This window comes from Corythoichthys intestinalis, chromosome 1 (genome assembly GCF_030265065.1).
Source record: "Corythoichthys intestinalis isolate RoL2023-P3 chromosome 1, ASM3026506v1, whole genome shotgun sequence".
In the NCBI taxonomy this organism is placed as follows: Eukaryota; Metazoa; Chordata; class Actinopteri; order Syngnathiformes; family Syngnathidae; genus Corythoichthys; species Corythoichthys intestinalis.
The window spans coordinates 53,265,445-53,284,015 of record NC_080395.1 but is presented as its reverse complement, the minus strand read 5'-3'; the positions used below and the strand labels follow the sequence as shown (position 1 = coordinate 53,284,015).

Sequence of the window (18,571 nt, the reverse complement as noted above, 5' to 3'; positions counted from 1 at the left end):
TGAATTAAGTAGAGGTCGCTGATACAACAGCAGCTAATGGGGCTCCTAACTCTTAAATTCATATTCATCGCTCCATGTTGAGCTGGAACTCTCAGCGATAGACATCCAGTTTATTTAAAACAGAAGGGCTGAATGATAATTATTTGCCAGCCCTCCCAGCTCAAATTGTTTAGCCATTTATCACAGTCAATGGCAGTGAATGAGTTAAACAATTTCTCACTGCCTTGTCTTAATCGAGTAAAATTAAAACTGCATTGCCTAAAACACGTTGTCTGGGATTTAAGAAAAATTAAACTAATCTAAAAATGTAGACAAAATGAACTCAATACAACCGAAAATAAAAACGGTTTACGAATTAGTTGTGGAAAACTTGCCTAAACAGTGTGTTCTGAGAAATGGTTCAGCCTGCCCATAATACTAAAAACTCCACTAAGGATACCTTTAATTGTGTCAGGTGATGAGATGAATTGGACCAAAAAGTTCAGTCATGGGAGTGTCCCCAAAATGGGGGATTTTGAAAGACTGTGAGTAAGCACACAATCCTTATTAGACTTCTTGGGTCACTTGTGCATAGTTTTCATGTGGTCACCCAACAACCAAGTTAGTATGATATGATTCACAGAACTCAAGGTGCATCCCCATCCACTCACTCGCACGGCATCCCTTCTAGCTGAGAAAACGATCTCCTCAAGTTCTTTCTAAAGGTCCCTTTTGAACATTCCCAATGACTGTAATAAGAAAACAAATGTGAAAAAGCAATGACACAATAGTTCATGATTGGCATGAGTGGGTGGGGGAAGAAAAGCTCTATCAAGGGGGACCCCCAAAATAAGGATATTCACAACTGGGTTTTAATGGGAGTTTTTTTTTGTTATTGCTTTTATATGAAGTTATTATATCTTCTATTTCTTTTTGTGTTTCCACCAACACGTTGACACAGTTTGGATAGAGTTGATCAAACTAACTGTCAGGATTGAAAAGATGCAAATTGAACCTGTGCCCTCAAGGATGAAAAAGTTGCCTGAATTTAAGTTTGTAACTCTTTTTCACTTTCAAAAGCAATCTGCCCTAAATAAATGTATTTAATAATCCCACGCGTTAAAATTGTCTACTTTGAACTGTTTCTTGAACTGCTTAAGAATCCAGAATTGAGAGTGCACTGTGGATTTAGTAAACTTTGCAAAATGCATGTTTGCTTGGTATAAGTCTTACTCGTCATCTTTCCACGTGGGCTGCGTGACATCACACCGTTTTCCTGTCATGTGTTTTTAGTCTTGGAAGCCATACAGCTTATCTGATAACGCTTCACCTGCTGTCTTTCAGGCGCATGCAGCAATCAAAAAGAAAAAAATGTATTTGCTTTTTTGTTTCCTTTCATTTCAGCAAGACCATCATCTTGCTGTCCCAAATCGACATCATTTCTCGACAGTACTATACTAGTACGAATATACGCATACACACTATGAGCAACAAAGTGCAACATTACAGAACTTTCTTTCACTCTAACTCTTTCTGGGACAATAAACATTTGGTTTGCCCGATTCAAACCTTGTTTCTAAAATTAGCTGGTTTAAAGGAAATGTGGGTGTTCTTCAGAGGGTGAAGGAGAAAAGTTGCTCACGATTAAATGCCAGAAATTAACGATGTATACATTTGTCTGCATTCGGAGTAAGAACAGCCATGATATGATCATTAGATTTTCAAATGATTACTCATCCGTGTTCTGAAGCATTCAGAAAACATGTATTCAAATTGTCATAAACAAATGAGACACAAACAAATCAATGGGTTAAAACAACAAATTAGGTTATGTTAATTCCGACATCTTTAATATACTGATATAAAAATTAAGAGAAGATATGGTCAGAGAACTTAATGTTATATCCTATAAATCCTATAAAACTAGCCCTTTGAGGGGAAAACCAATTAATTTATCTAATGTAAGTAAAATACATTAAAAACGAATTTACACATATTTAGTACAAGATTTTTACCCTCAAAGTTTCCGAAGGAAAACAAATCCACTGAAATTCATCAGAAAAACATTGGGGAAAATGGAATGGAAAAACAATATATATAAATTGATCTCATTATATATTATCATATTAATCATTATATATTTTTTTTTCTCCAACCCTCCATGAATAATATTTTGTCCTACCATGTAATTTACAATTATTTTGTTGGGACATTCCTTATGTTTTTGGCAAAAACGGATTGTGGTAATCGTTTAAAATGTCACATTCTGTTTCTCAGTAAAGTAGTTTGATAACACTGGCTCTCTTTTTGTGATATATAGTCTATACTACAGTAGTCCTATAAATAATTTAACTCAGCTCAATTTAGTTTACTTGAACTTGATTAGTTAACCTCATGAATATTCAGGTTGAAGGAATGAAAAAAAATATTCCCATGGCATTCAGCGAGGAAGGTTGTGTTAAGATTTTTTATATGTTGCTGGGTGTAAACCAAATCTTTACCTTAAAGGGAAACACAAGGTTTAGTCATAGACTTCATAATGTAATTGACGGGACACGGGGAGCGGGGTCGATAAATACGGGGCCTGCATTGTTGGCGAGGCTGTCAAAGCTGAGCGAGTGGAATCACAGACAAGGAGCTTTTTACGTTGAAATTCTTGTGAATAAATGCTTAAATCCCTGAATTCTTTATACATACGGACGTAAAACAGTCTCGATTCTTGGTTAAAAGCAAAAATAAACGTACAGGTAGCATTTATTTCACGTAAATATATCAAATGTGAGCTCGTCTTGTGGTTCACACAAGATTCACTGTGGCGCCGCCTTACCACAACAAAGAGCTTTTTACGTTGAAATTCTTGTGAATAAATGCTTAAATACCTGAATTCTTTATAGATATGGACGTAAAACAGTCTCGATTCTTGGTTAAAAGCAAAAAAAAAAAAAAAAAAAAAAAATGTGCAGGTACCATTTATTTTACGTAAATATTGCGAACTATGATGCCGATGCCTTAGCGGCTAATTTCTCCATTTTTTTTCACAACGTTTCAAAATGCATGTTACGAAAAATATAATAATTACCTTGAATCCCCTAACAAATAACTCCTGAGACAATCCTTCCTGTTTGTATGTGGTACAGCTTTTGCACTTTTTGAACCAAAATCCGTTAGTTCGCCACGTGCGTGTGTTTATGAATAGCTCCTCTTGATGTGGGCGGCCCCCTGCTTGAAGGAGTTGTGCAGTGCATGGCTTAGCTGACCCGTCAATAATGATGATGTCTATAGTTTAGTATAAAAGACATTCATATCAAAGACAGTTGCTCAAAGTGTTTAAATATGCTAATTGTGAATTTCTTAGACCTCTGGAGAAAATAATGTTCAAATTAGGGCTGTCAAACAATTAAAAGTTTTAATCGAGTCAATTACAGCTTAAAAATTAATTAATCGTAATGAATCGCAATTCAAACCATCTTTAAAATATGCCATATTTTTCTGTAAATTATTGATGGAATGGAAAGATAAGACACAAGACAGATATATATATTCAACATCCGGAACATAAGTACTGTATTTGTTTATTATAACAATAAATCAAAAAGATGGCATTAACATTATTAACATTCTCTTAAAGCGATCCATGGATAGAAAGACTTGTAGTTCTTAAAAGATAAATGTTAGTACAAGTTATAGAAATTGTATATTAAAACCCCTCTTAATGTTTTCGTTTTAATAAAATTTTTAAAATTTTCAATCAAAAAATAAACTAGTAGCTTGCCATTGTTGATGTCAATAATTACTCAATGCTCATTGTGCTGACACCCATAAAATCAGTCGCACCCAAGCGCCAGCAGAGGGCAACAAAACACCAAAAAACACAAGTAACAAGTGGACATTACACTGTGCTGTCATTTTAATCTGTTTGAGGGTGGCATGTGCGTTAAATGCGTCAAATATTTTAACGTGATTAACTTTAAAAATTAATTACCTCCCGTTAACGCGATAATTTTGACAGCCCTAGTTCAAACTAAAAAAAAAAAAAAAAATGACACAGTTTATGGGCTCATCCAGTTTGTAATGTCAATTATACCCATGCACATACACAGTAATAGACTCAGGACAGATACATGTGATAATGGATATGAATGAGCTAACAAGAAAGGGCAGGAAATTCTTCTCTGGCTGGGAGAAAGATCTTCTCTGGCTGGGCATCCGCCCTGCGCTCCGTCGCGGGTCGCTGACTGGGCGCCGGTGTATCAGCGGGGTGTCGCCTGCACCGGCGGGGGACCCTGCCTTGCCTGGGGCTTGGTGGGCCGCAGGGGGTCTCGTGGCGTGCCGTGCCGGTTGGGGGGCTGCGGCTGTGGCTCGTGGCCCGGGTTGTAGGCGTGGGGTTGGTGATGCGTCCCCTCCTGCCATCCCTGAAGGCCGGTTGATGGGTGCGCGGGTGGCCCGGGGGACCACCCTGGGTCCCGGGGGGGGGACGATGGCTCCTTTGCTGGGCTGCGGGAGGAGGGATGGGCTGCGCATGGCCCCCCGCCCCCGCGCCCGCCCTCCCTCCCTCCCCGGGCTGGCTGGGTGGGGGCTGTGGCCCTGGGTTGGCGCCCGCGCGGCTTCTCCGCCCGTCTGCGTGGCTGTCGCGCGCCCGGTGGGGCCTGCGTGCTGCTGGATGTGGTAGGGCATTCTCGGGTCGGGGGTCCCGGTGCCGGGATTGGCGATGCGGCGGCGTAGGGTTGGTCGCTAACGGGCTTACTCATAAGAGATTCACACGATTACTGGGTTCTAGATCACAGAACTGATTTGTGTACACTCTACCCCTTTCAATCACTTAGTTTATAGGCTTATAGACACCCCCACCCCCATTCTCCTCTTTCACTGGCCAATAGGCCCCCACATGGTGTAAACCGGAAATACATCTCGCTGACGATAGCACCAGCATATTAGTAACTAGTTAGATGTTCAATGTATTTCTAGTTGTTGTTTGTGTATGTGTTTCTTTTCCTTCTTCTCTTGTATTTCTTTTCTTCTGTCCCCCCATAACCCCTTCCTGTTCGCTGCTTTGTCATAATAAAAAGGTATTTTGAATGATCACAATGGGAGTATGTCAGACTCTCAATGTGAAACATTAAAACTGTTCAGAATCTGGGCACTTAGACTTCCATTCTCTGTGTCAAACAGCTGAACAGGACAGGTTTAAATAAATAAATAAATAAATAAATAAATAAATAAATAAATAAATAAAAAAAAAGAAAGGGCAGGAAATTTGGAATGCTCAGATTTGATTTACTAAAACAGTAACAGCACTGAAAAAATATCTGATCCCACTGTAGTTAGCCTTTTTGAAATAATGGATTTTATTGACCCTTTTCTCCATTATTAAGTGTCACACAAAAAAACCCCAACAACTTCTGTGTTGTTGTTTTTACCACTTTACCAAACAAGACTCTTTCCGCTGGGATGCACATGAGAAAAGTCTTCTCTTTTGCATTGATTGGCCTCTGCTGCTACCCAAAACGTTTGAGGAACCGTAATGGCATTTCTCTTTGTAGATGTGTTAGATATAGATGTGTCACATTATTTGAATACGTAATAGACATTATAAAACCAAAATGAATTTTGGCCTGAAGAACGTGATGTTATTAATATTAATGATTTCAAAATTGTGATAACAATACTGTATTGTATGTCCCACCCACACCAAGTTTTAGCATTCTATATAAAATTAAAATAAAAGAACATATTAATACTAATTATTATTATTATTATTAATTTCAAAATTGTGATAACAGTATTGTATTGTATGCCCCTCCCTCAATATCAGGGATTTTTTGTTTTGTTTTTGTTTTGCATTTCACATTAAAAATGTACAGTAATTAAAAAAGGTTTTTAAAATGAGTAATAGGGACACCTACTGGATAAAATGGAATACTGCATGAATCGAATCCACTTCTATATGTCGGAGTTTTGTTTTTCTTGTAAAAAAAAAAAAAAAAAAAAAAAAAAAAAAAAAAACTTAGGGCATAACATGTTTTGCTTCATTCAGTAATGTTTTTAATCTCCAACAAATTAGCCAGAAAAGTATGAATGATCATCGTTTGCATATTACTGTATTTGAATTATGTGAACAAATTTCAATCGTGCTGCAAACTACTTGGAGAAGATGTACAGATTGTCAGTATTCCAATAAGATCGAAACTGTTTAACGTTTCTAAAAAAGAAAACAATTTGCATCCCCAGTTTGGTTTTACTCAAGGGTGTAGGTTTGCATAGGAACGGTAAGGATATAACTCCACCAACTTTTCAGGATGCTCAAATTGTCCCCACTAACTTTTAAGCAACCTTATTTGCACGATATAATGATTTCAGCTATACTGTATAGGTAATTTAGATAGTCTTTCCATATGTTGTAAAGATAGAAGTGACCCTACCATTATTAAGTGAATTATTTTCATTATGTTCAGACTTACATTTACCCCTTTTCTCTTGATGAATGTGCTGGTCTGTTTTTTACCCCTAAAACACACGTTTGATTGGTTGATGACTTGCATTTATTTAAAATGTATTTATTTATAAATATTTTTATTTGCAGCCTTTACAGATATTTCTTCAGTTAATCATTCATTAATCATCATAATCGGGTAAAAATGTTTCATTATTTGTTGAGTTCAGCTGTGCTTGTGGACAAAAGCAGTCGTGTTTTACCTGAAGGAAGGATCGCTTTTTTTTTTTTTTTTTTTTTTTTTTTTTTAGTTATACCCTTACTAAGAAGTTTTTTTTTTCAGTTGTGTTTATAGTTATATAAATATATTTCTATTTAGTTATATATAAATAAGTGTGTATTTATTGTGCGCGTTAATATTATTCATGTTCAAATACTGCAATTTAAATTTGCTTATAAAATCCAGACATTTATTCTGGAAGTTTTCAAAATGTTGCTTTAGTAGTTTTTGACGACAAAGGTTTGAAACGTGAGAAACAAGGACGTAGGTTTGGTTTCTACATTTGTAGGGACGATATAACAGCATAACCTGCATGTGCACATTTTCTGGAGACGGGGCATTAATAAGACCAAACAGATTAGGTGAACGGGGTTCAGGGCTACAGTTCTCACAAATATGATATATATTGATAGCCTAAATGATCAATGCAAAATAAATCTGTTTTGACTTATACTAACTTTCATGTGTGTTGGTAGGCTCAATTCTTTCCGTACATATGAGAAGACAAACTATATGACCTATATAACTGAACTCATTATATAATGCAAATAAGGTTGCTTAAAGGTTGGTGGGGACAACATGAACATCCCGAAAAATTGGTAGGGTTTTATCCCTTCCTTCCCTTTGCAAACCTACGCGCTTGGTGAGAAATGTAGCCCTGACCCCTGTTCACCCAATGTTTGGTCTTATTAATGTCCCGTCTTCAGCAAAAAGTGTACATGCAGGTTGTGCTGTTATATTGTCCCTACCAATGTTGAGACAAAACCTACGCCTTTGGTTTTACTAGAGATTAGATTACTACGGATTACTGTCAACAAGATTGATATTTTTATTTTATCTATTTAATTATTTTACCAATACGACCTTTGAAAGCTGGTACTTGTTGAGGTTTTTTTTTTTTTTTAATCAACAAAATAATCATCAAAATATGGTATTTTAAAGAGATGGAGGCTGAGAGAGAAAGAGCGCGAGAGAGATAAACAGAATATTTTTTTAAATCTTCAAGAAGATTTTTTTTTTTTTTTCAAATATTAAATGTGTGCAACTTAAATGTTTGCATATCTTTTTCAACACCACTTGCCAAACAAGCACATCTACTACTTTATGTTTGGAAGAGACCAAGGGCGTAGGTTTTCATAGGGACGGTAGGGACATAACACTACCAACTTTTCAGGATGTTCAAATTGTCCCCACCAACTCTTAAGCAACTTTATTTGTATTATATAATGAGTCCAGTTAAATAGGTAATTTGGATTGTCTTCCCATATGTTGTAAGGATATAATTGATCCTACCATTGTCATTTACCCCTTTTCACTTGCTGAATGCGCCAGTCCATTTTTTTCCCTTCAAACGCACATTTGATTGGTTGATGACTTGCATTGCATACAGTCCCTGACTCAGACTATTTATGTCGCCTTCCACCCTGCAGATCTCTCAGGGTGCAGACAATTAAAAAAAAACGTGTGGCATTTGCCAAGGCCCACAGCCTGTCAAGAGGACGGATGCTGGAAAAGTGGCAAAAGGTGGATTTTGCAGATGAATCTTCTATTGAATTACACCATAGTCACCGCAAATATTGCAGGAGACCTACTGGAGCCTGCATGAATCCGAGATTCACTCAGAAAAAGTGAGGTTTGGTGGTGACAAAGTCATGGTCTGGAGTTACATCCAGTATGGGGATGTGCGAGAGATCTGCAGGGTGGAAAGCAACATAAATAGTCTGAAATATCAACAAATCTTAGTTGCCTCTTACATTCCTAACCATAAAAAGGGACAAATTATGCAGCAGGATGGTGCTCCATCGCATACTTCAATCTCTACCTCAAAGTTCCTCAAGGCAAAGAAGATCAAGATCCTGCAGGACTGGCCAGCCCAGTCACCAAAAATGAACAGGTTGAAAGAGGAAGCATGGAAGACGAAACCCAAGAATGAACTCTGGGAAGCATGCAAGTCTACTTTCTTTGTTGTTCCTGATGACTTCATCAATAAATTGTATGAATCCTTGCCAAACCGCATGGATGCAGTCCTTCAAGCCCATGGAAGTCATAAAAAATATTAAATTTGGATCTCACAGCACCACTACTTAATTCGCTTATGTTATGTAACATATTTTTGTATCTGAAGTACATTTTTTGTTCAATTGTCACACTACTTTCTGTAGGCGACAAAACTCGTCTTGCCAAAATTTGACCTTTATGTCTTTATTAAATGATAAATCTTTTTTCAGTGAAACAAATATGTTCTTTTACATTCAACATCATTTGGGAAGGTATTAGCTTTCATATGAGCCATATCTGAAACCAATTGAATAATCAAAAGTCAGGTTATTAGCAATTGTTTCTACAAAATGGATCAGCGACAACACTTTTGTCAGGGACTGTACATTTATTTAAAGAGCATTTATTTATTTTTTACAATACTTATTCCAAAATAGTTTTATTTGCAGCCTATGCAGACATTGTTTTAGGATAATCATGCATTAGTCATAATCGAGGTGAAACGTTATCATTTTTTGTTGAGTTTAGCTGTGCTTGTGGACAAAAGCAGTCATGTTTTACTTGAAGGAAGGTTCCATTGTCATTTTTGTTATACCCTGACTGGTTTTTTTTTACAGTTATATTTTATTTATTTAGACAGAAAATGTTGAGTGGTCTTAAGACAAATGTTTATTTTTTTACAATCCTGGATAGTTAAGGGATTATTAACAAGTGTTTATTTGTTGTGTGTGTTAATATAATTCATGTTCAAATACTGCAATTTAAGTTTGTTAATAAAATCCAGACATTTATTCTGGATCTTTTCAAAAAAATTTCTTTTGTAGTTTTTGAAAACAAAGGTTTCAATCGAACTGTGTGTCACTTGAACAAATACACATGGAAGTTTGTATAAGTCAATACAGATTTATTTTGCATTGATCATTTACCCTATCATTTAATTGGGTTCATATTAGTGAGAAATGTAGCCCTGACCCCTGTTTAACCAATTTGTTTGGTCTTATTAATGTCTTGTCCCCAGCAAAAAGTGTACATGCAGGTTATCTTGTTATATCGTCCTTACCAATGTTGAGACCAAACCTATGCCCTTGGAAGAGACATTTCTGATTGTAGACTAATTTGAATGGCATGCTTATGATAGCGATGTTCATACGAGGATGCAGTGGCAGTCCTGGCTACTTTCGCGCCCTGGGCGAACCACCCCATCAGCGCCCCCCCACCCCACCCCCACTTAATAAACAAAATGTACTTCAGATTATTATTATTATTATTGTGCTTAGTACACATACCTTTACACATACCGTATTCTACTGACTAGCTGGTAAGTTATATTGCTTTTACTTAATAAGGATAACATTCTGGCACAGAAGTGAATCATGTAACATCTTATCAGTCTGGCTGATCAGTGTGTATGGTGATTCTAAACACTGATTTAATGTTCTAGGTAACATCTTTATGTATGAAGAAACGCTAGCATGCTGCAATGCTGTTAGCGAATGCTAACAAGCTAGTTACAACAAGTTAAGGCAGTTAATTGGTTTACTACTACTAGTCTGCAGTGCTTGGACTACATTAGGACATAAAACTACAGTAACATAGTACACTCACCGCTGTCTTGCTTCCTTTTCTCCTCTTCTGCTTTTTTTTCTTTCTTTTTTAATTTCCAGACGGATAACTTTTCATTTTGCCAATTAAAAAAGGGCCCGATCGCCGCACACTCACTCTGAGTCACGTGACACACATACATATTTGTGCAGTAAAATGAACACGAAGGTGGGGGCGGGGGGTTCGAGTGCGCGCTGCGTGCGGTCATCTTAGCCATAAAAGTGGCGAAAACTAAGCACTTTACACTCATATGGATGTACAACATCATTTTAAGATGCTAAACTAACACCTTCCCTCTTAAAGCAAATGTGCAATGCGAATATAAAGTAAAGAACGCTCTCCTCGACGCAGCGAGAACGAGCTGACGTAACAGGAAAAACACGAAACGGTCGCACTGATGATGGCTCTAACTTATCATAAGAACTTTATGGCATGAAGAGGAAATACTTACATTCGTTCATGGACGCACAGATTAATCCTAACAGGTGGGGTGGCCGTCCTCTGCTCAAAATGCGCACCTTACGCTTACGCCTATCCTCGTTCTCAGAATATGCAGCGCTTTTGACGTAGGACAATAACAGGACTGGTTGCTATGGGAACGTACGCAGCGGCATACCGCATACCCAAGTAACCTTGCTAAAAGGAGTATTAAAATTGCTAATAAAATCGTTTAGGATTATTTTAGATGCATATATGTTATATTTTTCTTATAGAGTATTGAACGAGGAATATGATAGACCCATTAATGGACTTTCTTGGGAACAAAAAAATCACCATTTCTTTAAGTAGTCACATGAATAATGAGGTAGCCTTTGAAAACCTGTACAAGGTCACAGGCTGTACAGCATACGGGTCCCCGCCCCCCTCCTTGCTTTTCCTCTGAGAGTGATTGAGACCCGTACTGCTCACTCACTTTGCAGATGCGAGCAGCTGATCCCCCTCCTGTCTCCCCCTGCCTCTTCCTCTGACACACACGACTCTCAGCAGCAGTTGACATGATAGTAAGGGGTGCCCTAGCGCCCACTCTACTAACTTGATGTGGAAATGAGCGGTATTTGTCTCGAAAACTAGCAGATGTTTTTTTTTTTTTTTTGTCTTCTCTTCTCGAGGGTGCTTGTGCGCCCCCAAATAGATTGCGCCCTGGGCGGTCGCCCACATTGCCCATAGCCAAAACCGCCTGTGCGAGGATGCCTATGAAGCAATCACACACAGGAAAGAAACAGAGTGAGAGGTGGACGGAACGGGAAGGAAGGAGGGAGAAAGAGAGAGAGAGAGAGAGAGAGAGAGAGAGAGAGAGAGATATTTTTAATCTTCAACATACTGTTTTTCTTTCTTTATCTTCAATTCCATCTCTCAAACCAAGACATCAAAAACAAGGTAAGGCATAAATCTTTCATTTTCACAAATAAAAATCTGGACCATTAATGGCTTTTTATAGGTCACAGGAGGTCTTTGTTGGTTGATGGGGGATTCCGTCCAAATTAAAACATGAATAAATGCATGTAAAAATCATAGGGTTAAATGTAGTAATTTATTGACCAAGGTATGTGTAACTGAATGGGTATTCTGTCCTACTTTCAATGTACAAAAACAGGTTAGGTGTACCAGTAGCGACAAGTCTGAGGATGGGCCCCCTGGCAGCTGTGGTGGAATGAGATAAAACATTTTGGTCTCTTTAGTCATAACTTTGTACAAGAACAACGGACATATGCAACATATCAATCAGTTCATTTGAATCTTATGAAGTTAGCCAAACAAAATATTTTATTGTAATCACTGTATAAACAAATTTAGTAATAGGGTACCCTTATATTAAATAAATACTGTATTATACAAAATGACCAATATCTTGATTACAGATTAGGGATATTCAAGATATGGTTTATGGCACATGCATACAAGAACATCAGATATTTGCCTGTTATAAATCATAAAACTTCAAAACGCGTAGTTTTACGATATTAAACACAATACATTGACTTTACATACAAACAGAAGTTTATATATGGTATGTGTGTAATGTGGAAATCTTCTGCAAGTTGCTTAAGAAACCCACACAATCTTGCAATATGTTCATGTCAAATCTAGTCAGTTGCCATTTAAATATGAAGTGTTTTTTACTTTTATTTTATTTTTAATGAATAAACGACATCAAAATTGTCACCAAGTTTAAATATTCTTTATAGCCATTTTCTTGATTAGTTCCTGAATTAAAGAAACATGTTCGAAAATAAGTGCTGAAAACGTGTAACAAGTTCTAACAATTTAGTTATGAATTTCTGAGTCATAGCAATAAGCCCTTTTTCACCTCCTCCTCCTTTTTTATGTTGGATTTAAATGAGGGATTGGCTCACATCCCCAAAGCAATTGGTTTCTGGCCCGCTTTTCCTGTAATATATAAGGACTAAGGGTCTACTTGGCGCAATTGCAACTTCCTCATTCATAATAACATGGCCATCAAGCAATGCCTACAAACACCCTCAAAAGACAACATCCCTCTGGTGTTTATGTGAATTGCGTTTAGTGAAATAATGCACAGTGAAGCAGCTGGTAAGCCAGTGCAACATCACAGCATATAAATCGGAGGGGGGAAATCATATGATACCCTAGGAAAGCTTGGAGGGGTGGCGACTAGGCCCAGTGCAGCACAGCAAGCCTTAGGTGGCGGCCGCCTTCCGAATCTTCCTCGGCAGTGCTTGTCTTGCAGCCGCCCTCCGAGGACTACCTGGCAACCATTACATCGTGCAGCAGTGGCCGACATTGGGTGCATTAGTTAGCTACAATTCTGCCAATGACCCATCAAATTATGTGGTTTGTTTCTGTTTCAGCATAGCGATGCCCTTGATGGCTGCCATGAATGAAACACAAAAGGGGGGACACTTTTCTAGCCCGAGCAGCTCTTGGCAGGCAGAGGCGGTCCGAGGAGTTCAGATTGCTGCCACCCTGTTAATTTTCCTGGTGAGGAATCCCTTTTATCGCACAAATTGTTAATGTTACTGCAGGATATGTCAATTTCTTAGAAATATAATATTAAAAATTGTTGTTTTCAACAAGCAAGCAACACAGTGTTCTAGCTTTGAGCATGCTTCTTTTCATTTTGGCAGAAAATGTTTCTTTACTTATTCACTTGTGAAAGATATTTATATATATTTATGAGCTTTTTGCTCAACAAATCCCTTTTTGCTGTCAATTAAACTACACGTTTGCTTGGTCTTACTCTTCACTACTATCTTTCATGGCTTCAGATTTCCAATTAAAATTGTTGAAAAGTAATACATTGTATAATAGGATGAGGAAGAATGACCTCATTTAACTTATTGGCGGCCACTAACGACGCTGGACGTCCAATCCATTTTGACTGAGCAGGGCGAATGCACAAATTCACCCCTCCCAGTCAAAATGAATTGGACGTCTATCGCCATCAATGGCATGCAATTAGTGAAATACTATGAAAAAAAAACTTTAGAGGGTTACTTGTGGCCATAATTTGTGTGTATTTCTGATTTTATTCATTTTTATTTCATGAATTTAGTTTTAATTAACATAGTAGTATAAAAAAATGATATATATATATATATATATATATATATATATATAGGTTATACATGTATATTATATATATATATATATATATATATATATATATATATATATATGAAAAAATACTATAAAAATACAATAACTAAAATTAAAAGATTTAAAATGACTAAAAAAAAATTTCTCTTGCACTATAAAGGGATAAAGGTCTTAACCCATAAAGGCCAGCAAAATTAAAGCAACACTAGGTGACTTTTCAGTTTTGAAGGTTTTAGCGACGCCGGTGGACAAAAGCGGTAGTGTTTTGCCTTAAGGAAGACTGCGTTTCCCATGAGTACCAGTGCACACCCGCACAGTGTCGTAAAATCCCGATCTCCCTGTCACCTGCAGATGGAGTTAACAACTGTTTCCAGCGGCTGTGTGAAGGATGAATAGTAATAAGGTAATGAATCAGGATGTGGCTAAACAATAGCATATGACAGTGAGCAACCGTGTGGCTAAACTTGTCAGCCGGGGCCGGATGTATGGGGGGGCCAGGGTGGGCACGGCCCATCCAGACGTGAGTTGTGCCACCCAATCAAAATGTCGGGAATATCTATTGTAGCGTCGCACTGGATATAGAGAACGCATGGAGAGTTGGTCTCACCTACTTTTTTATTGCAGGATTAAGGGTTACTTGGCCGCAACCACGCCGAACAAGCAATCACCAAAACAAGTTGTTTTTCCAACCTCGTTTGTTATCCGCGCACTTCCTCTCTCTCCCCCAGACGGTAGATAGATGAATGAAAAACAAAAAAACAAAAAACAAATAAACCCCCCAAAAATTAATGCAGCCTCAACGGGACACAAGGGACTTGCGCCTGTGTTATGCCGAAAAATAGCTGCCCTGCATGAAATGTCCCCCTGACGGGAACGCTTATTCATAACGCTTTATTGAGCGCTTATTTTATTTATTTGTTTATTTATTTTATTATTGAGCGCTCACACGTCACTCGTACAAACAGTTTTTTCTTACCAATCGATGGACATGGAAACGATTTTCTTGTACCGTGAATATGTATTATTTTACTCTGCTTGAACTAATAAATGTCATACCTGTGTGATTGTCATTGGGATATGGTCGTGAAAACCTGTAGACTAATACATTTCTGTTCAAAGATGGTTATGTGTCCCAGTCCATGATGTGTTACGAAAATACAGTACGAGTATTTTGTGTAATTTATTTATTTAAAACTGATTTTACAGTCGTAAATCCATTACTGTAATGCGTCGATGAAAACATTTGATGTGTTCACCTCAATAAAGCGTTATAAATAAGCGTTCCCGTCAGGGGGGACATTTCACGCGGGGCAGCTATTTTTCGGCACAACACCGGTCCGGAAATGCAGAGGGTAAAGAAAAGCCTGCATTGGGGGTGCCCCCTCAAGATTTCTTAGTGCCCACTCTGGTGGGTAAACCTAGATCCGGGCCTGTTGTCAGCGCTGACGAGTTCAATTGGGGGGGTGTGTGTGTGTGTGTGTGTGGGGGGGGGGGTTACGTGTGAAAGGTAGGCCAATGTTTATTCTTGAGTATCCTTTTACCCTGGTAGCCTCTCTTTTCCCCTCATCAGACAAAATGTTTTGCCTCTTTTGTTGCTCTGCCATCTTCCACGAATTTGCGCAAAAGTGTTCATATCGACTTCCATCTTTATAATGAATGGGAGAAGTGACGTATGCCGTTAAGAAGTCAGCAAATTTGTAGTGTTTTTTGTTGACAGGGTTCCTGCCACCGTCCCCAAAGTTAATTAGTGCCGGTGAAAGTGATACAGACCCACACAAGACATGAAAGCAGTGTCATTCAACAAGTTGTCAGTCGACATATCATCACAAATATTATGAAAATATTTTATGCAGGTTGAAAAGTTACCTAGTTGCTTAGTTCAAGCAATCATCAGAGAATCCTCGAATTTGAATAATAAGGTCGTAATGGAACCTTTTTTTTTTTTTTTCATTTGTAAAAAATCAAAATCAAAATGAATATGTGTAATAAGCGCTCTAATATCTATAACCTTTGCAAAAGACTGACTTGACTGGCATCCAACAATTTTCAAGTCTCAAGATCGTGAATTTCTAAGTGTAACATATACGTATTTCAGATCCTATGTCAACTTTTGAATTTCTGTCCATTGTAAGGACCACCGTCCCTGAAAAGGCTAATTGTATTAAAAATATATTGGTACATACGTAAAGTTGGGATTTGGAGGTAAATGATTGTTCCAGTACCACTATATTTATTGACAGCTTATGTTTGTGCCATGGTTTGGAAACAAATAGTTTGACAGCTTTTCCTCTTTCTTCTCCCAGGTGGGCGTACCTTTAAACATGCTAGTGGTTTGGGCACTTGGACAAAGACGACGCTATTTGAGTCGCAGAGGCAGCAAGGAAGAGACACGCTCTGCGACCAGTTTTCGAATCTACGTCCTTAACCTGGCGTTGGCAGACCTGGTGCTGATACTTCGGACGCCCCTCATGTTGGGATACCTCGCCCACAACAACAGCTGGCCATTTGGTTTTTCCCTTTGCCGCCTCGTCATGTTCCTGCGAGGCTTAGGGTTGTATGTTTCGGCCTTTCTTGTCTGCGCTGTGGCCTTGGAAAGATGCCTGTGTCTACTGCGGCCCGTGTGGGCTCGACTGCGCCGCCCCGCCTGGGCTGTTCCTTTGGCATGTGGCTTGTGTTGGCTGCTGGCCACTACCCTATCTGCCCCCTACCTGCACAGTGCTGTTTTGAAGGAATATAACAACACCCTCCAATGTCTGGAAAGTGGAAAGTTTGACATGGGGCTTTTTATCACAGAGACCGTAGCAGGCTTCATATTGCCCCTGCTGGTGTTTTTGGGAAGTAATTCAGCAATTTTGCTTACTATTCAACAGTCGGCACCAATTAGTCCAACCTCTCCCTCCCCTTCAGTTTCACGCAAAATGACCAGGATGTATCAAGTGCTCTTTTTTACGATGCTGCTCTTTCTCATTTGCTGGGTACCCTACTTTGTGTGCCGATTCCTGCGGGCCCTGGCTGAAGGACAACCTGATAAGGTTGCTCTATATAAAAGGGCATATTATGGAAGCTACATCTCACTGTACCTAGTATACATCAAGAGTGCCCTTAACCCCGTACTCTATGTATTTGCCGCCCGAGGCCTCGGCCGGGCAGTCCGAGCTTCAGTCACCTCTACCATTGATCGACTCTTCAATGATGATTCCACCGAGACCATTAGAAAGAAATCTCTCAAAAAATCCCAGATTTAGCCTGAGATTTAAGGCAGAGATTAAGTAATTTTTCTCACTGATCAGAAAAAATGCACCACAAGGTGATCTGATGTTTCTTGCAGTGTCTTGCATGAGCATCTGGCTCAATTTAGTTTTTCTCCGTTGCTTTTGTATGTTTCTCAGATCAGAATTTAAATTCCCATAACAGTTTGTGCATTTCTCAAAACAGGTCATACAAAAAACAACATCGATTACCTGCAAAAGCCATTTTTTTGTGCACAATTCTTACTCTTTCATTCAAAATTACATTTCTATGTCAATGAACATGTCAGTGCTGTCAGAATGACAGGTCCTTGTTTCATTGTGTGCAGAACACACAGTCAACTTGCTTTGTCAAGCTCTTAATATAACACTACCTCTGTTTGAAGGCTCTAATGCTGAAGATGGTTTATGTAAATTTTGATGAAATTTACAAGTTACGCCTTTGTGTGTGGGAGATTGATTGCAAGGGACTGGACAAGATTCGTTTTTACACTTTTACTGTTTTTACAATGTGTGTTATTGCGATACAGAGAGCAAAAGACAGCACTGAGTATCACAAACATAAACAAGCAAAATTAGAAATGTGAACATAAGACAATTAGCACAACTAAACTTCGAGTGCTGCCGGGATTTTTTCCCATTTTTTCTACACATCTTGACGTTTGCTCTGTTGGTCCAGATATTTTCATCCACATCACAACGGATGTCCTCTCTTGCTATACAGTGTGGAAAGACTCTTGTTGAATGCCTTATCCAGCCTCTGCAGACATCTGCTGTGATGGCACTGCATGCTGCTGCATTCATGGCATCCAGGAGTGATCTGAGTGTGAAGCTGGCGATCATACACTTGCTATCTCCATGTAGAGAAAAAACCTTCTATGGGATTGAGGAATGGGAAGTACGGTTGGAAGAACTTCATTACCATTCTGTTGTGGGTTGCAAACCAGTCCCTGATTATGTTGGCGTTGTGGAAACTCACATTGTCCCAAACTATTACAAATTTTGGCAGGTTAAAATAAATTACGTAACGTAATGAAAATGCTTAGAAATAAGCACACACGTCAACATATTCTGACATGTTCATGTAAAGACTTATGCAATGAACTAATGGTGAGACTATTCATTAGAGACCCATGATAATCCATTTCGACCATCATGACAGATGCAGCTGATAATTTAGGAAACAGCAGAGAATTGTACAAATTATTTGCATGGATGTACGAAAACATCTGCAACTTGTTCAAAGAAATGAGAAACTGCTTTTTTGATGTGCACTAGTGATACAATGTTGTGAGGATTGAACAAGTAGTTTTGAGACTTTCAAGTCCGAGCAGAGAAACGTACGATAGCAATTGAGGAAAAACTAATTTAAGTTGAAAGATTTGAGTTTGGACTGAGCCAGATTTAGATATGTTGATAAATGCACTACTGTTTGAAAATAAAATGCTTACAATTATT

General features: G+C 38.4%; 1 protein-coding gene across 2 annotated transcripts; it reads left to right on the top strand.

Annotated features, from left to right (window-relative positions):
- The first annotated feature begins 11,512 nt into the window (after nt 1-11,512).
- Nucleotides 11,513-18,554, top strand: LOC130913015 (C3a anaphylatoxin chemotactic receptor). Of its 2 annotated transcripts, none has more exons than XM_057831271.1 (3): nt 11,513-11,666; nt 13,118-13,247; nt 16,169-18,554. In XM_057831271.1, exons 2-3 carry the CDS (start codon nt 13,125-13,127, stop codon nt 17,108-17,110), a joined length of 1,065 nt encoding a protein of 354 aa, XP_057687254.1. In that variant the 5' UTR covers nt 11,513-11,666; nt 13,118-13,124; the 3' UTR covers nt 17,111-18,554. The 2 variants fall into 2 exon arrangements, with proteins under 2 accessions (XP_057687254.1, XP_057687261.1); XM_057831278.1 differs by lacking the exon at nt 11,513-11,666 and adding an exon at nt 14,217-14,268 and having other exon boundaries at nt 13,153-13,247.
- Nucleotides 18,555-18,571: the final 17 nt, after the last annotated feature.

Excerpts from the sequence above, each read along its gene's own strand:
- LOC130913015 (XM_057831271.1), top strand. The coding sequence starts at position 13,125 with ATGCCCTTGATGGCTGCCATGAATGAAACACAAAAGGGGGGACACTTT. Across the intron at positions 13,248-16,168 it reads CCACCCTGTTAATTTTCCTG|GTGGGCGTACCTTTAAACAT; the intron begins GTGAGGAATCCC and ends TTCTTCTCCCAG.